Here is a 25,248-nt window from a genome sequence, read left to right as displayed (position 1 = left end):
AACACCGAAAGAGGCTATCCCGGCGGACAATCCAACGGACAATCCAATGGTCAAGGCTGGAAACCAGGATGGCAAAAACGGTTCCGTGCACACAGTACACATTCAATGAATGGATTTATGTACAGCTTGGCATAAAATAGTTAAAATAAATGATCCAGGCAGTCCGTTCCAGTCTTAGGTTTCTGCATACTTTCAAAATAATTTAGGTCAAACAGGCGTTCACGGAAAGAGCGGTAACAGACTCACCTTCAGGACTTTGTTCCAACAAAGACATTTTTGGCTGAGGATTGATAAAGCTGTGTTTCAACAGCTGCTGGGCACTCCATCTCTCCTTGTCGTCCAAGCACACACACCTCAGTGAGAGGGCAGAGAGTATCTCAGCGATGCAGAAAATAATCACTGGATTCGTTAATCCAAGGGTTTATTTTTTGATTTATAGGTTTATTTTAAGGTTAAGTATACATTAGAGAACACCTGTTGCTTACAGACCAAAATGCACTCCTAAGCGAATACATGCTGACCACTGGGAGTAAGTGGGGTATCAAAAAATATATAGTCTTTAGAAGCAGGAAGACTTACCTTGTGGAATAGGTTTTTTTTTTTTACAGGTTTAATATAGCCCAACTTATAGGGGCACCTGGGTGGCTCAGTGAGTTAAGCCTTTGCCTTCAGCTTGGGTCATGATCTCAGGGTCCTGGGATCAAGCCCCATACCAGGCTCTCTGCCTGGCAGGGAGCCTGCTTCCCCCTCTCTCTCTGCCTGCCTCTCTGTCTACTTGTGATCTCTGTCAAATAAATAAATAAAACCTTAAAAAAAAAAAAAAAAAGCACAAGTTAGGAATTTGCACGCCCACTGAATAGTGTAATGACCTCCCATCCTACATTAAGCCTCTCCAGGGACCAGTGAAAAACAAAGCTTTCCAAAAGGAAAGCAAATCTGACGGCTGATACAGGTTTGGGCCCCAAAATGAGAAACTTAACATCATGATAGGATGTAACTTGTTAACAGTTAAGGACTACTTTTAAAAAGCCCCACATTTTATCATATACCTCATTCCTTGAACCTTGTTTGTTATTCTATTAAATCACTTTTGCCTTCTAATGAAGACAAGCCACACCTTTAACCCAGTGGTTCTCAAGGTGGGGTCCCTGACCAGGCGCATCAGTACCAGTAGGACCTGGAAATTTCTTAAAAATTCTATTCCAAACCTATCCTAGGAAATCAGCAACTCTGGTGGTCGGGGCAGTAATCTGTGCTTTACCAAGGTGTCCAGATGGTTTCAATCCAAGCTCAAGTCTGGGAACCACTTTTCTAACTAACCTAAACTGTTTGTCTCTTATGACAATGACCCAAGTAGCACCACCCGGTAGCACCTGACCCTAATTATCAATTAGTGTATTTCAAAGAACCAATTATCACTGTGAATTCTGTACTTATCACCTATAAAGTGATGGCAGTTACCACTGCAAAGCACTCCTAATTGCATACCTTGAAATGGAAAAGACCACAGTAAAAGCATTTGTGTAAGATATGGTCCCCCCAAAAATTTAAGATTAATTTTAACTCCACCAGTAAAACAAAAAACCTTCTCTGTGCAAATATTAAAATATTACTGATAATGATAACCCCCCATCTCTCTCCAATTCCTCTCCTCTCATGTCTTGTCATTCCAGACATTTTTCTATGCATTTAACACAATCTTATAAAAAATAACAGAATTGCTTTGTGGATATCTTTTTTTTTTTTTTTTAAACTACATCATCTTACATTATCCTCAACTTGCTTTTTTCATTTATCATGCAAAAGTTCTGTACACAATTCCACGTTGGAGGGGCTGTGGCGGTGGGGGGGAACCACCAAACCACCAAGCAATCCTCCAACGCCAGTTGGGTGTCCTACAATTCTACTCAATCTGACGCAATCTACCTGGAGATAGCATCAGACCATCAGACCCCCAACTTGAGGGCTCGGTCCCTTAGGACTGACTCTCAACCCCTTGCAGATGCCAATCACAACCTTGCTTTCAACTAACCAGCTAGAGACTGGAGATTCCAACAACCCCCTCCTCCTTGGGTTCAACTGGTCTGATAGTGTGCTTCACAGAAGTCGGAGGAACATTTTATTTACCAGAGTACCAGTTTCTTATGGAAGGATATATGGCTCAGGAACAGCCAGACAGAAGAAAGGTAGCGCCTCTGTGTTCGCCAACGGGAAACTCTCCAAACCCCACCCTTCTGGAGGGGTTTTTATGGAGGCTTCATTATATAGGCATCACTGAAGAAATCACCACTGGTGATCGATTCAATGTCCAGCCCTTCTCTCTACCCGACAGGTCGGGAAGAGGGACTGGAAGTTCAACCGCTCTAGTGATGGGTTGGTTCTCTGTCAGCAGTCCGGGCAACTAGCCCTGGTCCTCAGGTGAGTTCCAAAATTCACCTCATTAACTTAACAAGAGACAATGGTTTTAAGAGCTTTAACAAAGTCAGTCATTAAGTTCTGTGTCTCAGTTGTCTCAGTTGTGTCAATTGCAAAATGTTACTAAGAACAGCATATAGAGAAAAAAATCCAGGGTTGGTGGGAGGTGCGTGGGGGATGGGCTACATGGGTGAAGGGTATTAAGGAGGTACTTGTGACAACCACTGGGCATTATAAGTGTGATGAATCACTAAGTTCTATACCTAGAACTAAGTTCTATACTACACTATATGTTAACTAACTGGAATTTAAATAAAAACTTAAAAAAAGAAAAGAAAAAAAAAAGGCACTGAGGTTTTTATTGGCCTCAAGTTTCCGAGCCAACCGGAAAAAAAAGAAAAAAAGAGCTCTGTGCTTGAAACAGGGATGAAGACCAAATATATATTTCTCACTATAAATCACGGTATTATACTATGTGTCTTAGAGATCTTTCCAAGCCAGTACTTCAAGATCTTTTTGAGCTTACCAGAATTTACTCACATTATATACACATTCTCCTACCGTTGGTCATTTAGATTATTTCCAGGCTCGGGTCATGACCCTGGAGTCTCTAGATGGAATCAGCGGGGAGTCTGCTTCTCCCGCTGCCCCTCCCCGCCTCATTCTCTTTCAAATAAATAGATAAATAAGTAAAATGATCCATTTTATAAGGACAAACCTCAAGGTAGAGAGCTGAAGTACTCAGCTAGGAAGGGGTGAGGGTGGGACCTGAAACCAGCTGTCTGCTTCCAGGCTGGGGTCCTTCCTGTCAGAGACTGATGACGGAGCAAAACCTTTTTCCAGAGGATAGTCACCAAGAAGTAAAAAGGCAACAACAAATGAAATGTTGCTATGCTTATGTTGTTGGTGAATGATTTTTTTTTCTTTTTTTATTGGGGCTGGACAGCAAAGGCAGTAAAATAATACCATATGTGCCCCTCCTTCACCTAGTCATCCATCGAATCAGTCTAGGATGAGACAGGAATATACAAAAAAGTCTAAAGGACAACCATGTTACACAGAGTGAGAAATAGTGCCAATCTCAGGTTCAACAGCCCGAGGGCTGAGCAATTCTCTAAGAAGAAAATGAGCTACGGAATCTGTCACTTTTCGGCTAAATGTAAGAGATACGTTGCACATCAACTTCCTAGTGTTGTTTTTTAAAAATACATAATGCTATCTGCTAAATTACCTTTGACCAATAAAGAAGCCAAAGGTGACATTTTGAAGAATGAAATGTGCCTATCTTTGGTTCTATTACTGTATTTCTATTGGTTTCCTTTTAGTCAACTTCATCCGTGCATTTAAATAAAAAAAATCTTTTTAAACACTTTTCTCATTTATTTGACAGAGAGAGACACAGCAGGAGAAGAAACACAAGCATGGGGAGTGGGAGAGGAAGAAGCAGGCTTCCCGCTGAACAGAGAGCCTGATGCGGGGCTTGATCCCAGGACGCCGGGATCACCACCTAAGCCACAGGCAGACACTTCATGACTGAGTCACTAAGGCGCCCCTAAATAAATATTTTTAAAGTTCTTTTGCATTTAGAAGAAATTGAAAAAGATTTCCTTAGAAATCTTTTTTTTTTTCTCCTTAGAAATCTTATATTTATATACTCAAAGGAGAGAACACAGTATAAAGAATCAAAGTTGCCCTCTTTCCATGACTGTATGTGTATCACGGCTGCTTTTATTTTACACAGAAACTATCTTATTTAAACAGAAGTGCAACTACTTTCTGTAATAGGTCATGAGGGACAGCAAATAACACTCTGGCTCGGGTCAAGTGGCATTTGGGATGGCTGGGAATAGGAAAAACAATGTAAAGGGTAAAAGATGTAGGAAGTGGATAAAAGTGAATGGCTGGGAAAAAGAAAGTAAGAAAGAAGACATGAGCGCTGGGAAGGGAGGAAACCAGTCCAGCTCACCTTCCACAGGAAGGCTGGACCAGGGCAGTGCCTGAAGAAACCCACACTGAAGGATCTTACTTCTTCTTTAACAGAGAAACTGAGAGAACCGAGGTCTGGCTTGGACAGAGCTGAGAGGCAGGGCTAAGCGGAAAAGCACTGAAGGGAAGGACCTGGACAAAAACTTTAGGCCCCGCGTGAACCTTTCAGTAAGGAGTCTCTCAAAGCAGTCAGATGTGGCTCTGTAATAAAATGTGCACCTGGAATTTACAGGTGTCAAAAGTCCTATGGCTGGTGCTTGGAAGTCACTGCATTCTATCAGCTGGCTGAAGAAGACATGGCTAATCAAGAATGGTTTAGAAGAACAAGGGGCAGAACGGTGATTCTCTTAGAGCTGTTTTTAGATAGGAGGTCTTGTCTTTGGACAAGGACCCAGCAGGTAAGGTAGACAGAGAGGGTTTCCATTTGGAGTACCTGGGGTATTTCTCCCTGTAGCAATTCCTGTTAACTTCCTAGATTTACCAGGCACTCCCCAGAAGCAGTCTGAAAAGCTACTACTAAGCCTGGGGGAATTTAGGAGATGTGCAAGTGAAGGGAATGATAATGGTCAGCCAGTCAGCAAGAAATCAGAACCTACATGGCAGAGAAAGGGTTGGAAGAATGAAGAATAAACTTCAATCCTGTTCCTCACTTTTAAGCTCGAACACATCACTTAGATGCTGAGCACATTTAAGCACAATTACAAGTTCCAGAGTAGGGGCGCCTGTGTGGCTCAGACGGTTAAGCATCTGCCTTGGTCTTAGGTCATGATCTTGGGGTCCTAGGATCAAGCCCAGCTTCAGGCTCCACTCTGAGCACGGAACTGGTTTGTTCCTCTCCCTCTGCCCCTCCCCCTGTTCATGCACCTGCTCTCTCTCAAATAAATAAATTTTTTTTTAAAAAGTTCAAGAATAAAGTGCAATTAGGGAGAATCTTAAGGATACTCACTTCTTCAGAAAATCTCGAAAGTCAGCTGGTAAGTCATGAGGGATGGTCACGGGGTACGCTCCACATTCTTGTCCTTGGCTGAGGAAGAGCAGCAGAAGACCAAGACACCAAACATCCCCTTTCTTGCCCGTTTTATAAGGTAAGGCACTATCACTAAAACTAACTCGGCTTTGTTCAAACACGTCTTCCTTGCAAATGTCTGCTAGGCGCTTAGAAATGCTGTAGTCCGTAACCTTGACATTGCCGTCTGCGTCCACCAGCACATTTGATGCACGCAGATCCTTGTGCACCACGTCATTGCTGTGCAAATACTCGAGGCCCGACAAGAGCTGAGCTGCATACCTGCGGAGCTGATGCACGGGGATGGGGCCAGAGTGGCTCAGGTGTGCGGTGAGGGAGACCCCATTCACGTGCTCTGATAAAATGTCCACTATGATGGAGTCATCTTGCTCTTTGAGATTCATTGCAAAGTAGCGTATGACATTTGGGTGGCTCAGTTTTACCAGTGAGCTGAATTCCGTCTCTGCCCCTTGAATCTGATGAGGAAAAAATCACCAAATAATACTGCATTGATCAGCATTCACTGGTATTTCATTTCAAAAGTAAAATATTTAAGGGCATCTGGCTGGCTCAGTTGGAACAATGTCCTGGGATTGAGCCCTGCATCAGGCTCCCTGCTCAGTAGGGAGCCTGCTTCTCCCTCTCCCACTCCCCATGCTTATATTTCCTCTCTTGCTGTCTCTCTCTGTCAAAAAAATAAATAAAATCTTAAAAAAAATGTAAAATATTTAATAGAAAATGTACTTTCAAAGGAGAAGGAATATGTTCTGAACTGTATCCCCCCCTAAATTATAAGGCCAACCTAATGGTTCATAAAGATCAAAGCAATTTAATTATTTCTCTACTACTGTGATCTCAAAATCTAGCATACAAATACTATAAAATTGATGAACAGTTGTTTTTTTTTTTTTAAAGATTTTACCTATTTATTTGACAGAGAAAGAAAGAGTACGAGAGAACATAAGCAGGGGGAGCTACAGAGGAAGAGGGAGAAGAGGCTCCCGACTGAGCAGGGAGCCTGATGCCAGGCTCCTTCCCAAGGATCGTGAGCTAAACTGAAGGCAGACGTTTAGCCAACTCAGCCACCTGGACACCCCAAAATTGATCACTTTTCTCTGTTTAAGTAGGCTATATGCCCAGCATGAAGCCTAATATGGGGCTTGAACCCAAGACCCTGAGATCAAGACCTGAGACTTAAGTGTCAGATGCTTAACCTACAGAGTCACCCAGGAGCCTGTGTCAACGGCTTTTAAAAGCAATTTCTCTTGCTGTAAGGTCAGCAAAAAACAAAAACAAAACTATTCCAAACCAAAACAAGAAAAAAAAGAAAAAAACAATTTTTTAAACAAACTTTCCTGATGGGGTACCTGGTTGCCACAGCGTAAAGCTCTTGATTTCAGGGTTGCGTGGGTTTAAGCCCCATGTTGGATATACAGATTACTTAAAAATAATAAAAAAGATCTTAAGAAAATCCTTTCCTGATTATAAAGCATCAGCATTAATCTTTTTAGTAAGTTCTAACACAAATGGAAAAAAACCCACAAATGACCTATACAGTCACTACCCAAAGACAACCATTATGATTTCAGTGTATTTACTTCCAGTTTTTCTATCATAAATACACATTTCTAAACACAGTGCTTTCCTACTGTTTGTAACCTCTTTATGTCACTGTGTGATATACAATGTTCAATGTTCTTCTTAAACTCAGAATTATAGATTAACGTTAAAACTGTCCAGTCCTGGGGCACCTGGGTGGCTCAGTGGGTTAAAGCCTCTACCTTTGGCTCAGGTCATGATACCAGGGTCCTAGGATCGAGCCCTGCATTAAGTTCTCTGCTCAGCGGAGAACCTGCTTTCCTCTCTCATTGCCTCTCCAACTATTTGTGATCTATCAAATAAATAAATAAAAATCTTTAAAAACAAACAAACAAACAAACAAACAAAAAACTGTCTAGTCCCCTAAAATTCAGTTCTGATGCAAAGAATCCAAAAGATTACAGAAAACATGAGAATGAAGAATATTCAGCCCCAGCTGGGGACAGCTATTCATGTCACAAAAGAGGCAGAGAAAGGCGGTGCACACAACAGTCTGACCATGTTTTGTGAGTGTTATGATAGGAGCAGCAAGGGGCTGAGAAAACTCTGGAAAGGGGAGCGGCCCCCCACCATCCCTCTGGTTAAACAGATCTCCTACCACTCTGGATCATCTTTGCTAGCCAATCAAATGCACAGCTCTTTTGTCCTGTCATCTTGTCAAGTTCAAGGTGGGGGCTCTGCTCAGGGGCCACCTTGGATGCCCACCTGCTTTTTGCACTTATCGATCTTCTCCTTTTCTTGACTGGTGAGGAACGGACCCATTTTCTTCTGCCACTGAAGGACCCACTCGTGCAACAAGACAAAGCTGCCAGTGGCTGTTTCCAAAGCATTGTAAACTAACTTTCCAAGGGGCTCATCACTGCCTGCACATTTAAAGAAAATGTGATGAAATCTCACTGGTCTATTTTCTGTGGGGGTAAAGAAAGAGGGTCTGTATCTTCATGCATCCATTCAACAGTGGATACCATATGCTACCTATAAAAAATACGACTGGATGTAATACATGCTCTTTTGTAACCAAATTTTTTAGTATTTAACAACATATTCTGAACCCTCAAGTATTCATTTTTACAAAGGGACAATAATCAACCATGAGGTTTTAGTCTCAGATCGGTGTTTTCCTCTACGAGCCATTATTCACGATCTTCCTTCCATAACTGGCTCACTTCTGATGACGCTGCCCACCCTCATGGAGCTAAATACCAACCACTGTGATGAAAGGAATTTGGAAATGGGACCAATCCATCAAGATCTTTCCATCCACGAAGGTGAGTATTAAAAACAAGTCTTAATAAATAACCTAGAAATCTGAATAGATCAATGATCTTCTGACTCCAAAATTTCAGTAGGTTCACCAAATACAAACTGCCCAATGGTTCTGGGGTAAGGAACCAGAAATGACCGTTTCAATTTGAAGCTAAAAAGACCAACACATTCATTCAGTGATGGGCATATGGTTTCCACTTGTACCTGGGAGAGCAAAATTTCTTTAACACCAATTTTCATTAAAGACTAGGATAGAAATGACCAAAAAATTAGAAATGGAGAAAAGTATCACCCACGATATCGTTCTTTTATTTCTCTTCCAGATCCCTCTACTTTTATTCTAATTTACCAACTCATAGCATATATAACAGCCTTTCTCACCCTTGATGCTAGGGACAGTTTAGACTAAAATGTTTTGTTGAAAAGGGCTGCCGTGTCCACTGTAGGATATCTGGCAGCACCTCTGGTCTCTACCCACTAGGTGCCAGCAGTACCCCTACCCTGATCTTAAACACGGAAAATATGTCCTTACATCCACAAATATCCCCCAGGGGACAAAACCGCCCCCAACTGAGAACCACTGTTATACAGTATTTGGTCTTTTTCTCTTAGTATATAAATAATTGTTTTCCACGTTGCTACACTGTCTTCATAACAAAAAAAGTTCTAAAACAAATAACATTTTTTCCATTTAAAAACAAAACGTAACCCATATTTATAAGACAGAGTTAGAGTAAAAAAGACATTGAGGGAATGTGGCTGAAACAGCTCAAAGACTTTTTAACTGAATAGCAGTTTTTACCCTCCTAGAAATGCTGGCAATATAAGAAATTTTAATGCAAATGATCTCTTACGCTAGTTTTAAATAATTCCTGACATTCTTAGCCTAAGGGGAAAAAAACCTTCATATGTGAAAATTTGTCAACCCAATTCCACCTGTGGAAGGTGGGGGGGGGTCTATGCAGTACACACGTGGAGACACCTGATTTTAATGTTTATGGGATGGAATGTGATGTTATTTATAGAAAGCCTAATAAATGTGTGCATTACACAGTACAAGGTCTTGCAATATGTGTCTCCTTAATTGGAACCCGGTGGGGGTCTCCTAATTGCTGACTGCAAGGTTTTTTGGTATTGTCATTTTATCACCAACCTCCTCTTGTCACTTTTTTGTGATGCGATAATAAAAGGGACAAAAGAACACACTGCAATGAGACTGAAGGAAGTGTGTTCCCAGGAGATTTCTGATTGAGCCTCTATTATGTGCTAATGATCATTTGCACCAATGGTCTACATGCTTGCCCATCAGCTTTCTCTGCTTCTATGGCAGCTCTGAGTTGAAAAACAAATGTTAATGAGTTCATCTTTTACAAAAACATTTCGTAGGAGTGCATATTTTAAAAATTCAGACCTGTTGTGAGAAAGCAAAATAAGTAATTTACTTGATGGTTTTATTAAAAAACGTTCCAACTGCCAATGTGTCCCTAATGAGTGCACTAACTTAGGTAAATTGATCTAACGCGTACCAGTGGGAATAAGAGACCGAGCAAAGGTAATAAGCAGCTGAATTAATTTGCCTTCCTGGTTTCCCCATATTATTGAAACCATTGAGTTTTAGGTTGCCAATTTGGGAGTCTGAAATGTCTCTGAGTCAAGGACAGTCTCAGGTTCAAGGTTGTGAGGCTGTTCGAATGGCTGCTTTGTCTGCATACGACACACTCTGTACACATGGTCCTGTACTGTTCAGGCTGCTTTCCATCAGCCAAGGTTAACTGTCTGGTTCATGGACTATTCAAATATTTGGTTTCCCTCTTATCTGCTGCTCCCTGGCAACGCCCCTGCCAATCTGTATCTCCTTAAAGGAGATGGGAAAAAGACACCAAAAGAAAGTAAATTCAATTTAGATAATTTGGCTGTTAGCTTTGGTAAGAACAGTCATGGGCTGAAAATTAAATTGTCCAATTCACTACATGCAAGTGATCCCTACACCAAGTAGCAGATGTATCTGTGTGGCTGATAAAAGATGTACATTTACACGTACAAAAGAGGTAGATACTGAAAACCTGATTTTGACATAAACAATTCAAATCACAAATAACTAAACCAGCTTTACTCCAAATAGCCATCAGGAGACAAAATTGCTGAGGAAGACATACAGAAAACAAAGTGCTTTTCCTGGTCGGGAATGCCAAGCAGGAAAATGCTATTCAGATGAGTATCAATATAAGAAAATTAGACTTGGTCATTAGAGATTACAGGCATTAGAACTCATTTCATTACACACATTCTATCAGCAATGTCAACCATTTTGGTTTCCAAAAGCTCTACTAATGAGAATAAGGACAAATGTTAAATTATCTTTACACTAATGGTATTTCCAAGGGCTTAGGTTTTTATTTCCATCTCACAGAAGGGAAAACCTGAGCGCTTTCTCATTCTGGTCCTCAGGCAATGGGAACCAGAACGACTCATGGACTTAATAGTTCTCCCTGCATCAGACAATGCAGTGTCCGTACCACCGTCCTCCTTCATGATTTAACTTTTGTTGTTAGAATAGCTTAAATCAATTTAGCTAGTTTACTCACCAATGCATTTCCCCTTGTAAACCATGAGCTGATCAGGACTACCCAGGGAGAAATACAGGACTTCACAAGACCCGGGAGAATCTTCACTACTACATACAGAATACTGACGTTCTCGCCTTAAAAACAAATTTGGACATGATTTTATTTTTTTTTTAAACTAACGATTAATGCAGGAAATTCTTGCCCCTCCATTTTCTCCTGTTTACCAGCCCATTCACCATCTCCACTAGGAATGGAGTTGAAGCGCTAATGGGATCATTAGCACTCTACTTTGTGGAGGTCTTCTCCATATGAACTCTACAAACCCCCTAATTCTATATTGGTGCTGTCCAAAAGGGGAGCCCTAGCCACATGAGGCTATTCAGATTTAATTAAAATGAAATGAAAAGTTCAGGGATGCCTGGGTGGCTCAGAGCATCTCGCCAGCCTTTGGCTCAGACCATGCATGATTCCAGGGTCCTAGGTTCAAGTCCCACATTGGGCTCCTTGCTTGGTGGGGAGCCTGCTTCTCCTTCTGCCTGTTATTCCCCCTGCTTGTGTGCTCTTGCTCTTTCTCTCTCTCTCTGGCAAATACTACTTAAAAAAAAAAAAAAGAAAAGAAAAGAAAAGAAATTAAAAGTTCCGTTCTTCAATAGCAGTAGCCAAAATTTTAGTACTCAACAGCCACAAGTGACTAGAGAGCACCCTATTGGACAGCACTGATAAGGACCATTTCCACAATCCTATGGCAGTGATTTAGTTCAGTCCCACAGCGATTCCACATCTCTGAGTTCCCGTGCACCTGCACATGTAAAGAAAGCTGCCATTCCCCTTTATGACTTCTCCATAATACTCAAAGTCCACCCTGTCCTCCCCTCTTCCCCATTTTCTGCTTTTTTTTCTTTGTGAGAAGCAGTAGCTGGGAAGCTAGATGATAATGCAAAAATACTCAGGAGATTATGAATATAAGAGAATAAATTGGCAGAGGATGCAGGGAAGAGGCAAAAGAGAGAGCTCCTGATGGTCAGGAATGGACACCTCTACAAAATGTTTTGATGAGGCACAGGGAGAGATCTCTAGAAAACAGACTCCTCACTCTAAGCCTGATCTTGCCTTCTACTTTCCCTGAGAACATGGAGCAGTGGGCACTGAAGCCCACACTTTTTTTGTTTTGTTTTATTTTATTTATATATTTGAGAGAGAGAGAGTGAAAGAGAGAGCATGAGACGGGGGAAGGTCAGAGGGAGAAGCAGACTCCCTGCTGAGCAGGGGCCCTGATTCAGGACTCTGGGATCATGACCTGAGCTGAAGGCAGTCGCTTAACCAACGGAGCTACCCAGGTGCCCAAGTCCACACTTTCTATTGTTTCCCCTTTAACGTTTCTTGGCATCTGCACCATTCTTTCTTTTTCCTAGACTCTGAAGGAGGACCGTGATCCTGTCCTCATTTCCATTCCCTACAGCCTCCTTGAGATCTTCTTGGTCCATCAGCTATGCCCTGCCTCCTGTATGTTCAATCTGACCCTCCATCTAGGCTCCAGGCCCTCAGACTACAGCTCTCTCCCACTCCCTTTCCTCAATCTTGTGCTCAAACCCCCTTTTATTTTCCATTTTCAAACTTCTTTACTTGCTGTCTCTACTTCTGTGCCTTCTCCTGATTCCTCATTCTGCTGCAATGTCAATAAAATCACCACCACCCTCCCACCCACTCTCAATCTGGTTCCCCCCTTGGCTTCTTTTATTTCGGTTGGTGGCTCAGACATCCATTCTGTCCGCGGTCAGAAACAAGTGCACCTCCCTGAGCAACCAGATCTCCATATAGTTGATCCCCAAGCACCACCCTCTCCTCTCCAATTCCCTTGCCCTCTTTGGGTCATCACCGACTTTCTCCTGGACACAAGCAATACTCCATTATTCACTACTCTCTCCACCTCCAGCCCTATGAGTCTTCCCCTACCCCAAACCCCTCCCACGCTCTTGACAAGACCTATTATGATTTGAGTGTCTCGTATCATACATGTGTCTACGTATTTGAAACACCAGGGAGGGGTACCTGGGTGGCTCAGTTGGTAGACGTCTGCCTTCGGCTCAGGTCATGATCCCAGGATCCTAGGATCAAGCCCCACATCAGGCTCCCTGCTCAGCAGGAAGCCTGCTTCTCCCTCTCCCAATCCCCCTGTATTCCCTCTCTTGCTGTCTCTCTATCAAATAAATAAATGAAATCTTTAAAAAAAAAAAAAAGAAAAAAAGAAACACTAGGGAATGACTAATGTACTGTAGTTCTATTTAAACTTCTGCTTCTAAAGTTCTTTGTGAAACCAAGGAGACACTAAAATTTTTGAAGAAAAACATAAAAGCAAAGGTTTAAAAGGATATGGAGGCTTAATAACATAAATTATCCAGAAGCACCTCCATAGCCACTCTGCTCTCTCCAAACATGGTGCTAACAGACATTTCTTAACAATGTTTTAGAAAATCAATCACCATAGGATGACTGTTAAGTACAAACACAATGAGAGTTTCAAGAGTTCTGGTATGAAAAGATATATTACCATCAAGAGTGAAATAAAAATCAAGAGAATTTTAAAAGTGAAAGTATCAAGAAAACGAACAAAGTGGTACCAACAAGAATAAAATGTAATCATTACATTACAATAGTAGTAATAATTCTGATTAATAATAGTAGTAATCATTTTGAAGGATAAAAAGTAAATCTCACGGAAGTTTGAGGAGAAGGAATGAAGAGACAAAATCCAATGTTACTGATGTTTCCTATTTCCACATAAGAAATGTAGATATACTGGATGCTCATATCATCTATTTTGGACTCACCCAGAATGGAGTTTAGAACAAGCTTTAGGAACCTAATTCATTCATGAGTAAAACAGCTTCTGAGCTCCATCAGAAATAGCCATCCCGGGGGCACCTTGGTGGCTCAGTTGGTTAAGCCATTGCCTTCAGCTCAGGACATGATCCTAGGGTCCTGGAATCAAGTCCCGTAAGCAGGGAGCCTGCTTCTCCCTCTCCCTCTGCCTGTCCCCCTGCTTGTGCTCTCTGTCAAATAAATAAATAAAATCTTTAAAAAATGATAAAAAAAAAAAAAGATTCCCTCACTCTCCTCCTTCTATCCCCGCCCCACTCCCTCTCTCTCTCTCTCTCTCTCTCTTTTTTATAAGATTTATTTGACAGAGAGAGACACAACAAGAGAGGCAACATAAGCAGGGAGAGTGGGAGAAGGAGAGGCAGGCTTCCCACTGAGCAGGGAGCCCGATGTGGGGCTCTGACACTGAACTGTATACTTGAACATGTTTAGTTTTATGTTATTCGATTTTTTTTTTAAACTCAATCTTTCAAGGGGGGAAAAAGACAACTTAAAGCACACAAAAAATGAAGTTCTTCCACAAAAGTGCTGACTAATCCTTGGGGCGCTAGCTTGGCTCAGTCAGCGGAGTGTGCGACTCTCCATCTCAGGGTTGTGAGCTCAAGCCCCACACTGGGTGTAGAGATTGCTTAAAAATAAAATCTTAAAAAAAAAAAAAAAAAGGCCAGGCCCTTGAGTATCAAGCCTTTACGTCTGTTTTCTTAAAACATTTTATTTATTTATTTGACAGAGAGAGAGAGAGCAAAGACAGGGAACATAAGCAGGGGGAGTGGGAGAGGCAGAAGCAGGCTTCCCACTGAGCAGGGAGCCCAATGTGGGGCCAGATCCCAGGACCCTGGGATCATGACCTGAGCTGAAGGCAGATGCTTAACAACTGAGCCACCTAGGTGCCCCTGAAGCCTTTAAGTTTTTTGTTTTGGGGGGCTTTTGTTTTTTTAGCCTTTAAGTTCTTTCTACTAGAATAGTGAGTGGTTTTCTGTTCTGTCCTTTGTTTTAATCAACAGAAACCTTTTGTTACTGTTTTTTTTTTTGTTTGTTTGTTTGTTTTATATAACCCATAGAAAAGGAAAAGCAGAGTTGCCCTGGTTAAAGAGGCTGGAGACTCTCAAAGTGCCAAAAACACAGTATCTGCCCTCCTTCCAATCTTGCCTTCCTTCATCAGATGTTTAGTGAGCACCTACTGTGTGCCTGCCAGGGTCTGTTCCAGGAAAACACAGATAAGGCCCTTGCTCTTGTGAACTTAGGCTCTTATGAAAGGAGAAAGACACAAAAAAAGCTATCAAATGGAGATGTTCAGCTAGTGCTAAGTGCCATGGAGAAAAACAGGACCACAGAACAAGTGCCTAACCAGGGAAGTGGGGTCTCTTGAGGTCACATTTGTGGGGAGAACTGAAGGATAAAAGGGAGCCAGTCCCATGAAGTACAGTGGGCCAGTGTCCCAGGCAGTGACAAAGAGGGGCCCTGAGATGGGAAGGATTCCAGTGTGCTCAAAGGATGAGAGATGAACATGACTGCAATGCAGAGGGAGAGGACTAGGACACAGCAGGATGGAGCAAGATGTGAAAACCACTCCTCCACCACTGCTTCTGTGTTATTCACTCTCTGCTTATAGCCAGGAAGAACTTCCCACACTATGACTCTGATGAGATCTTATTCCTACGTAAAAACCCCCAAAGCTTCTCATTACACCTGAACTCCTGACCTGGCCAACAAAGCCCTCTGGGACCTGCTTGCCCCATGCGCCCTACTTTTATCCACACTGTTCTGCTATTTGATGAGCTCTGTGCACAACAAGCCCATGCCAGCCTCCAGTCTTCTACAGTGGCTGCCCTCCAACTCTGGCTGCCTCCTCATCATCCAGCTCTGGTACCCCCCAACCTAAAACCATTTTCCTGTAGTCACTCATGTACTCTTTCCTCCCAACTCCCAATCTAAAGTAGCTATGCAGCTTTTCTTCAACATGGACTACTCTATTTCTCTGCAGAGCACTAGTCACTATCTGACATTTTCTTTGTCGCTTCTGGACAGTCTCCTCCAACCGGAATAGAAGCTCCATGAAGCCTGAGTCCTTCTTGATCTTGTTTACTGAATGTCCAGGATTCGCAACAGTGTCTGGCATTTAGTAGGTGCTCATTATCTATTCAATGAATGGACAAACATGGTTCTAGATGTTATTGCCTTTAGTCATAGCCAATTCAAGTACTGCCCTACTGACAGTATTGATGACAAGGTCTTCTCTACCATCTCTACTAAATGTATCCACTAACTGAAAGAATAAAATGGAACGCTTTGCTTATTTCCTTTGGCTTTTCAACCACAAGAGACCAATGAATAGCAAGAAGAAGGAGAATCAAGAGTACATCATGAAGTACTTTTGTTCATCTAGGGCTTTCTATTTTGTAACCAAAAAAAGCAACTCAACTGAACTTGAAAGAAAGGATTCCTCCTTCCCTACTCAGTAGCCAACACAGTGACTGAGTTCTATGCAGGTATGTGCAACAATTTTGGCAAATCATAGATGAAAACAATCTCTCAAAAAAACTTTAAAAAAATTAAAAAAAAATATCTTCTCATGTTCCTTCTTGGATGCTCATGGAATATGCTTCTATCTAAGACATACAAATGTTTCCAAAGCATTATGTAAAAAGTTATTTTACCTATGTCAAGGAGAGAGATTTTCCCATCCTTTCTTAAATAAACGTGCTAATGATCTTTGATTTCAAAAGCAAGTCCAATCTCAGACCCAGTAACTGCCACAAAAATGGAAATGTTTCAACCTTAAAAGACTGCTTTTTGTATAGCCAGAAAGACTTCTCCGTAGTACTGATTTATTCCCATTCCTAACACAATAGGAATTGGTCAAATACTTCCTAGTGAATCACTCTGACAACTTCCAACTATGTTGCCTACTGGAAGCCCAGTTGCAAGCAAAAATACTCTAAATTGGTATAAGGAGTTACAATCTTAAAATGGAATGGACTCCAGAAACAGTACTCAAGAAAACATTTAGTTTACCTTAACAGCAGGTGGTTAAACAATACCAAAATTACTTCTAAGGTGATTTTTTAAAAGTAGATAATTAGGAAAGAAATTATAAAGTAGGTAATTAGGGAAAGAACTGAAATAGTTTTTTCTTATAAATAGACTATAAGTTTATTCAAGTCTTTCGTTGGTACCTAAATGTTTCTTTTCACTGAAGAAACATGTTAGTTTTAAGTGCTGCGTAGAGTCTCGTGAGAGATAAACACATAAAGAAGCTGATTTATAGTAACTACATGGTTTTAATCCCCCACCACTTATAAATGGGTTCTGCACTAAAATTCCCTCCTGCCCACAGGGGTTACAATAAACAAAGAAGCTTCATTCTTCAGTAGAAAAGGATGTAGAGGAAGATGTAGTATCTTTCATGGGATCTCTGGTAAAAGGAAAGAAACCCAGTATACACCTGTGACAAGGGGGAAGCCCAGTGTCCTCAGCAGTCAGAGAGGGGCGCCATGGCAGCAAACTGGGGTTCCCATTCTCATGTAGAGGATCTTCTATACCTGTGCCCATTTTGGAATATCTGTGGTGGGACCTACTGAGTTACAGACTGAAAACACATACAGTGTGAAAATTTCACTGGATGATGATTCCAACGGAAGAAAATTTTAAAACTCACTTACTGAGCAGTTAGATCATTAGAAGTCAGATGGAGCTGCACTGGGGGCAAGACTGGAGCGTTATAGGCCATTATAAAGAGGAATGAGCTATAAAACTAGTTTAATTAAAGATATGTATAATGAGTTGGAGGCATCACAGTTCTGGACTTAAAGTTATAGTACAAAACTGTAGTAATCAAGATAGTACAGTACTGGCACAAGAACAGACAATAAATCAGAGGAACAGAAGAGAAAATCCAGAAATAAACCCACAATTATATGGTCAATCTTTGACAAAGCAGGAAAGAACACCTAAAGGGAAAAGGACAGTCTCTTCAACAAATGGTGTTGGGAAAACTGGACAGCTACATGCGAAAGAATGAAACTGGATCACTTTCTCACACCATCCACAAAAATAATTTCAAAATGGATTAAAGCCCTAAATGTGATTCCTGAAATTCTAAAAATCACAGGAGGGCTCACAGCCAGTAGTCCTCTGACACCATCCACAGCAACATTTTTCTAGATATGTCTCTGGAGGCAAGGGAAACAAAAGCAAAAACAAACTACTGGGAGGTGCCTGGGGGTGACTCAGTTGGTTAAGTGTCTGCCTTTGGCTCAGGTCATGATCCCAGGGTCTTTGGGACTACATCAAAAATAAAAACCTCATGCACAGCAAAGGGAACAATCAACAGAACTAAATAAAAGGCAACTTCCTAAATGGGAGAAGAGATTGACAAATGACATACCTAATAAAGAGTTCGTATCCAAAATATATAAAGAACTTCTACAACTCAATACCCCCCAAAAGAATAATCCACTTAAAAAATGGTCACAAGACAAGACACGAATGAACAGCATTTCTCCAAAGACATCCAGAGGGCCAACAGACACATGAGAAGATGCTCAACATCACTCCCCCCCCCCAGGGAAATGCAAATCAAAACCACAGTGAGATATCACCTCACACCTGTCAGAATGGCTGAAATCAACAACACAGGAAACAAGTGTTGCCAAGGATGTGGAGTAGGGAACCCTCATGCACTGGGAAGACCCAACTGGTGTAACCACACTGGAAAACAGTATGGAGGTTCCCTAAAAAGTTAAAAATAGAACAACCTTATAATCTAGCAATCATACTACTGGGTATTTACCCCAAAAATACAAGAACACTAATTCAAAGGAATACATGTACCCCTATGTTTACTGCAGCATTATTTACAACAGCCAACATAAGGGAGCAGCCCAGTGTCCACCAGTTGACAAACGGATAAAGAAAATGTGGTATGTATACAAAATGAAAAACTATTCAGCCATTAAAAAAAGAATGAAATCCTGCCATTTGTAACAAATGGATGAAGCTAGAGAATACAATGCTTAGCGAAATTAGTCAGAGAAAGATAGAAACCATTTCACTCATATGTGCAATTTATGAAACAAGACAAGCAAAAGGAAAAAAGTAAGAGAACAAATCAAGAAGAGGAATCTTAAGGGTGCCCAGGTGGCTCAGTCAGTTCAGCGTCTGCCTTTGGTTCAGGTCATGATGCTAGAGTCCTGGGATCAAGCCCTGTGTCGGGATCCCCACTCAGCAAGGATCCTGTTTCTCCCCCTCCCACTGCTGCTCCCCCTACTTGTGCTCTCTCTCTCTCAAATAAATAAAATCTTGAAAGGAGGGAAGGAAGGAAGGAAAAAGAAAAAGAAGGAAAGGAATCTTAGCTACGTAGAACAAACTGATGGTAATTAGAGGAGAGTGGGTGGGGGCATGGATAAAATAGGTGATGGGGATTAAGGAGGGCACTGGTGTTGAGCACCAGGTGATGTATGGAACTGCTGAACCACTATATTGCACACCTGAAATGAATATAACACTGTATGTTAACTAACTAGAATTAAAATAAAAACTTAAAAATTTTTTTAAGAAGGATACTTGGAATGAGTTAGAACAAATGAAAATTTTATTTTATATTGCCAATACATTAAGACGTAGAGGCTTTGAAAAAGTTACTAAATCTATTCCCTGAAAATTCCATCACATGTCATTGCAAGCCGTTTTATCTGTACCATAGCCTTCATCCTTCTAAAGAAATCAGAAATCCCAGGGACGTACCTTGACCTTCCGGAAGAGTTGGTCCGATGTTTGCCATTTCCCACAAAGTCCGGAGAGCCTCCATGTAGAATGGCAGACGGTCTGTGTCCTCCTGGGTCTTTCCTAGAGTTCTGATCTTGGTTTGATAAATTAGCAATTTCCAAACGCTCCTAGAAGAAAGAAAAGTAAAACCTACTTAAAATACAAGTCATAAGTCAAAGAAAATCATGGTACCTAAACATTAATTCAGTAGGGAGTGTGACTCTTTTTAAGCTGAATGCTTTCAGGTGTAATAAACTTGAACTTTTAAAAATTTAACGTCCAGACATGTACTGCTTCAAGAACTGAAGACCAGGTCACAGTATGAAGAGAATGTGAATTTTATAAATGAAAAATGCTTAGAATCTTACAAGATGCGTGACAAGTCAGGGAAAAGTGCAAGAGGGGGTGAACAGAGGGAGGAGGCATTGAAAGAGGGAGCATATAGCTGGGTGGGTGGGATCAGAGTAAGACAGGGCTGGTGGAAGCAGTCCTAGATCACCTTACATTTGTGTATGGCTCTGTACTTTCACTGAGGACAGGACATTTATCTATGGGAATAACTACAAGAGAGGGAAGGGAGGCATCAACAGTTGGCATAACCATTTTAAGGGATGAGGAAAATGAGTCACATTTAGTGTCACCTGTCAAAGTCACAGAGCTGGCAGTCAAAACACCAAAGCTTTAAGCCAGATACTGCTTACTCAGACATCAGTGCCTCCCACCACCCCTCAGAGTTGCCCTTAAGTTAAATGGCATAATTCTAACTGGTGTTTTGACCAAGCCGGACTCAGGAAAAATACAGAAAAAGGACTTTATCTTTTTCCATCACTGCTTTTTAAACCTCCCCTGTTGGATCCTTCTTTTCCATGATTGAATGAAATCGCCAGCATATCCATAGGATTTCCATTCACTCTTCAGCTGAACAAATAGTTGTATTTTCCAAGTATGCTCTAAGAATTCCGATCTGGGTTAATTATCAAAGCTTCCATCTCTGTTCTCCCCGATTCATTTGATAAACAACTGTCATTCTCTCAGCCTGTGTCATCTACAGATAACATACAACTCTAAATTTTACTTCCATTTGGGGAATCTGAAATACACAATGAATGGTATTTGGGGGATTTTTTTTAGTGCTTCATTTCCAGCTTTACTATTGGTAATAACACAGGAGAGGAAAACATCATCGATGGAAAAAACATTTTATGTTTTGCAAAATGTAGACTATTTTAGTGTGGTACAATTCACAGAGTACCTGCTTAGCCATTTCTTTTCTTTTTCTCTCTTCTTTGATCTCTTCTTTCCTTCTCTGAATCTCATGAAGGATCTCACGTTGCTGAAATAAATCACAGTGCATCAAATGCCAATCTCTGAAACCCAGACAACATATAAATCCTACAATCACAAAAAACCTTTAGCACTTCTGTTTAAGTTTTGTTTTTGTTTTTGTTTTGAGAGAGAGAGAGAGAGCATGTGCAGGAGGAGAGGCATAGGGAGAGGGAGAAGAAGACCGAGCCAGGAGCCTGACGTGGGTCTCCACCCCAGGACATGACATCAGCCGAAGGCAGACACTCAACCATCTGAGCCACCCAGGCACCCCTAAGATTGTATTTACCCATTTATGAGAGAGAGAGCGAGCTCAAGACAAACGCACTCGATGACAAACACGGAGCCTGACACAGACCTCATCTCTGAGATCATGACCTGAGCCAAGAGCAAGAGTTGGACACCCAACCCACTGAGCACCCCCAAAACCTTCTGCGTCTCTAGGATTCAAGCCCTCCCTTCCAAAAGGGCCTGATTATACAGAATCTTACAACAAACTGTAGTTACGCAGTTTCATCAGCTCTTATGCACTACTTGCTCCTGGTTAGTGAGGTCTCTGGACTGTGTGGGGGAGGGACTCAGCACTTCTCATGCTTCCACCTGGAGAGACTTCCCCTACAGCAGCCTCCCATCCTGACCTTGCCCCTCCTCCTCCATGTCTCCCTGTCTGTGGAGAACAAGCGCTGGGGTCTGCTCCCCCCACCACAGAGGGTGAGGTCCCCTTGTTGCAGGTGGGCTGAGCTGTCATCAGTGCCAGGACCTGGGGTGGCAGTGGCTTAGGCACCATCCCCACATGCCACAGACCCTCAGCTCGATGCTCTAGTTTTCTCAGTATTAAAAGTGGTACTTTGGAAACAAAACAAAACAAAACAAACAAACAAAAAAGTGGTACTTTGGGGATGTGTGTGTGGCTCAGTCACTAGGCGTCTGCCTTAGGCTCAGGTCATAATCCCAGGGTCCTAGGATCGAGCCCTGCATCCGGCTCCCTGATTGGCAGGAAGCCTGCTTCTCCCTCTCCCACGCCCCCTGCTTGTGTTCTCTCTCTTCCTGTCTCTTTCTGTCAAATAAATAAATAAAATCTTTAAAAAATAAATAAAATAAAAGTGGTATTTTGATTTGCATCCGTTTGCCTCACGTATCTATTCCTCAAGTGAGACTGAATTTAGGTTGGGAAAAATAGTTGGGGGGGATTTTGTTTTTTTTGTTTTGTTTTGTTTTTTTATGAGTCCCCTAAAATTCTAGTTTGTAGATATCAAAACCATTAAGAGACTCACCGAAAACTGTATCAGCAATAATACAAAATAAAAAAAATACCCCCAAATTATAAGTAAACAATATACCAAAACAAGAGAGCTGGCTAAATACTCACTAGCTAATAAAAACATGTCTTCCTGAAAACAATGAAAATAAGGAACTTTAAACTCTAAATGATCTATCTAGGCTACAGGATTAACTAGAAGATCAGAAGTAACACATGAATGGCGCCCACAACGAGACATGTGTTACCATGAACAAAATGAAGTGGGGGGTGGTGAGGAAGAACCAAGAGCAAGAACCTAAGAAAGGCAGAATAACAAAACCTTGGAAGTAACTAAGAAACAGTAACATCTACAGGAAGAAAACTAGAAAGCCTCACCAAGAGCTAAGAATAAGCAGACCAACAATCCTGGATAGAGTCCAAGTATTGCCAAGGTGTCAATTCTTCCTAAGTGAATGTGTAAGTCTAGGGCAGAGTTTGGTTTGAATTTGAGAGAGCGATCCGGCAGCTCATCTGTAAGAATAAATGGTGAGAATGGCTGAGGGGAAAAAGAAAAGTATAATGGAAGGTGAAGGGAAGGGGACTTGACTTTCCACATCTTCTTTTAAAAATATTTTATTTATTTATTTGACAGAGAGAGATCACAAGCAGACAGAGAGGCAGGCAGAGAGAGAGGAGAAAGCAGGCTCCCTGCTGAGCAGAGAGCCCGACACGGGGCTCGATCCCACGACCCCAGTATCATGACCTGAGCCGAAGGCAGAGGTTTCAACCCACTGAGCCACCCAGGGTCCCCGACTTTCCACATCTTAAAACAGCAAAAAAGATACATTGATTCAGAATGTGGTAGGGACTCAAGAAAAAAAGATGAACTAAACAAAATGGGTAATTCACAAATGAATATATAGTTAAAATACACCTTTCAGGAAGTATTACAAATTAAGTAAGGATAAAGGATTATTTATTGTACTAGGAAATGTCTGGGTGGGGGCCACTTCAGATGCTCATTTTAATAAACCACCCCCCAAAAAGTTCTAGGTAAGTTGATTAAAAGAATGAACAGAGAATAAGTTAAAAATCAAGAGGGACAGAGCACCTGGGTGACAGACTCACTAAGCCTCTGCCTTCGGCCCAGGTCATGATCCCAGGGTCCTGGGATTGAGCCCCGCATAGGACTCCTTACTCAGGTGGGAGCCTGCTTCTCCATCTCCCTCTCCCCCTCCTTGTGTTCCCTCTCTCGCTGTGTCTCTCTCTGTTAAACAAATACAATCTTTTAAAAAAATTTTTAAAATCAAGAAGGAAACTTAGGAAAGAAAAAAGAAAAAACCTTGGATATGTATTTTTATCTTTCATTAAAGGATTTTAAAAATATAATATAGGAGTGCACATCCTCGTGCAAAGAGATTGAAGAAAAAATACAAAAAGAGATTGAAATAAAAATACAAATGGTTAGGGCACGTAAAAAGAGTTCTATCTCTGGCTTTTGCTACTCATTTGGACAGTAGGTTCGTATGTCACCGAGGGAAGAAAACAGCCTGTAAAGCTCAGTGAATTCCTGCACAGCTTCACAAGCTCAGAGAGACCACAAGAAGTTTAGTGAAACAAACGTTTTTTCTTTCTTTTCTTTAAAGACCTGGACTAGATGGAGGGTTCTAGGAGCAACACTGGTATCTGTGGGGGAGGAAACCACCACCATATTTCTCAGTTACTCTCTGGGCCTCCTCTCACATGAATCTCCACTGCTCGAAGCACATGCTGAGCAAAACTGAAATACAGATTAGTGTGTGGGCAGAGACAGAGTTAAAACTGACAGAAGCCTGTCGACTTCTGGGCCTGGCCACTGGTAGTGACCAGGGTCTCACCTCCTGTTCCACCTTCTGCTTGGCCTCCAACAGCCTCCGCTGCTCTTCCTGAGCCCGCCTTTCTAGCATTTCTTCATGGAAAGACTTGGGAGGGGGCTTGTTATGCTCGCTGAGAAATGACTGCACGTGGTCGGCCAGTTCAAATATCATCACCTAAACATACAGAGGAAAGTCAACCACAACTGGTCAAGTAATGGGAAGACAGGGCCCAAAGGAGACTTCAGGAAAGGATGCAGGCAGTCAGAGGCCCACTTACAACAGTGATACTCAACTTGGAAAGGACCTTTGCTGAATTCCATATCTGATGCAATCACAGCAGGAAAAAGCTTTTATAAGACTTACCCCATTGTGCTGCTATCAAGACAAATCACTACCTAGCTAAATAAAAAGCTTCCTTCTTCTTTTACGGTCCTATTCAACTTTACTGGCATCTTCTGTACCGTAAATCTGACAAACTATTTTTCTGGACAAGTATTTAGTGTACAAATAAATCTGATAAAATATTTAACACGGCATAAAAATAAAGTACTTTGCCAACTAGAAGACCCGTCTAAGAAATGATAGCAGAAGAATCATTGCCACAGTGAGAACTTTCATCGCTCCATACAGTGTACTGAAAACATTCTTTGGGGTACAGAGGCAAATACGTAAAGGCCTCACTAGCTCCCTGTGAGTAACAAGAGTAGAAGCTGATCAATAACTACTAAGCAAACATTCCATTTCCACCGAGGGAAGCATTCATGGACACCACCAGAAGGAAAAAATGCCCCCGTCTCAGACTTTGTTTATGGGAACACTAGAGCCACTTTCTCATACCTGGAGGAGTCATAAATCTTATCTGGGCTGGTAAACTCATAAAACAAAGGTTTCTGGGACCCTACACTGACTGCCCCAACCCCAGAGAGGTCAAGAGTGCCAAGCTCCTTCCTTCCACAGATGATGACCACCATTCTGAAATGTCTTTTTCCTCAATCACAATAAAGTAGTTTAAAAAGTCTTATTTCTAAAAGGACTTAAAAGAGGGTGATAATTAGTAATAAAGGTCACTATGCACAAGAATATGAAGTTCGTTCACATGGTGTTCATGCCACCTTTCTCTCAAAGAGTACATGCAAAGACACTACAGCTATTATTGGGGGAAGTTCGTATGTTTTTTAATTGTAGCAGAAGCTGTGCCAATCACTGGATGAACTTCACTTGACAGTTGACAAACACTAAGCCAGAGTCTACGAGGCCAAGTTCTTCAAAGAGCTCTTCTAAGAAAAGCTGGGGAGGGGCACCTGGGTGGCTCAGTGGGCTAAGCCTCTGCCTTCGGCTCAGGTCATG

At 41.7% G+C, this 25,248-nt stretch overlaps 1 protein-coding gene across 6 annotated transcripts in view; it reads right to left on the bottom strand.

Moving 5' to 3' along the window:
- The window catches only part of EIF2AK4 (eukaryotic translation initiation factor 2 alpha kinase 4), a 107,839-nt gene that overhangs the window by 57,963 nt on the left and 24,628 nt on the right, over window positions 1-25,248 (bottom strand). For 2 of the 6 annotated variants that reach the window (XM_013055406.2, XM_004751077.3), the window contains exons 4-10: window positions 23,923-24,075; window positions 20,735-20,815; window positions 19,462-19,610; window positions 10,858-10,973; window positions 7,712-7,869; window positions 5,348-5,883; window positions 247-353 (exon numbers count right to left, since the gene is read on the bottom strand). In XM_013055406.2, coding sequence (XP_012910860.1) covers window positions 247-353; window positions 5,348-5,883; window positions 7,712-7,869; window positions 10,858-10,973; window positions 19,462-19,610; window positions 20,735-20,815; window positions 23,923-24,075 — 1,300 coding nt within the window. Of the gene's footprint in view, window positions 1-246; window positions 354-5,347; window positions 5,884-7,711; window positions 7,870-10,857; window positions 10,974-19,461; window positions 19,611-20,734; window positions 20,816-23,922; window positions 24,076-25,248 lie in introns of those variants that run through there. The other 4 variants (XM_004751078.3, XM_004751079.2, XM_004751080.2 and 1 more) reach the window with 4 other exon arrangements.

Source organism: Mustela putorius, unplaced genomic scaffold, assembly GCF_011764305.1.
Source record: "Mustela putorius furo isolate JIRA1106 unplaced genomic scaffold, ASM1176430v1.1 tig00003898_pilon_pilon_pilon, whole genome shotgun sequence".
NCBI classification, from domain to species: Eukaryota; Metazoa; Chordata; class Mammalia; order Carnivora; family Mustelidae; genus Mustela; species Mustela putorius.
This window is presented reverse-complemented; position numbering and strand designations above follow the sequence as displayed.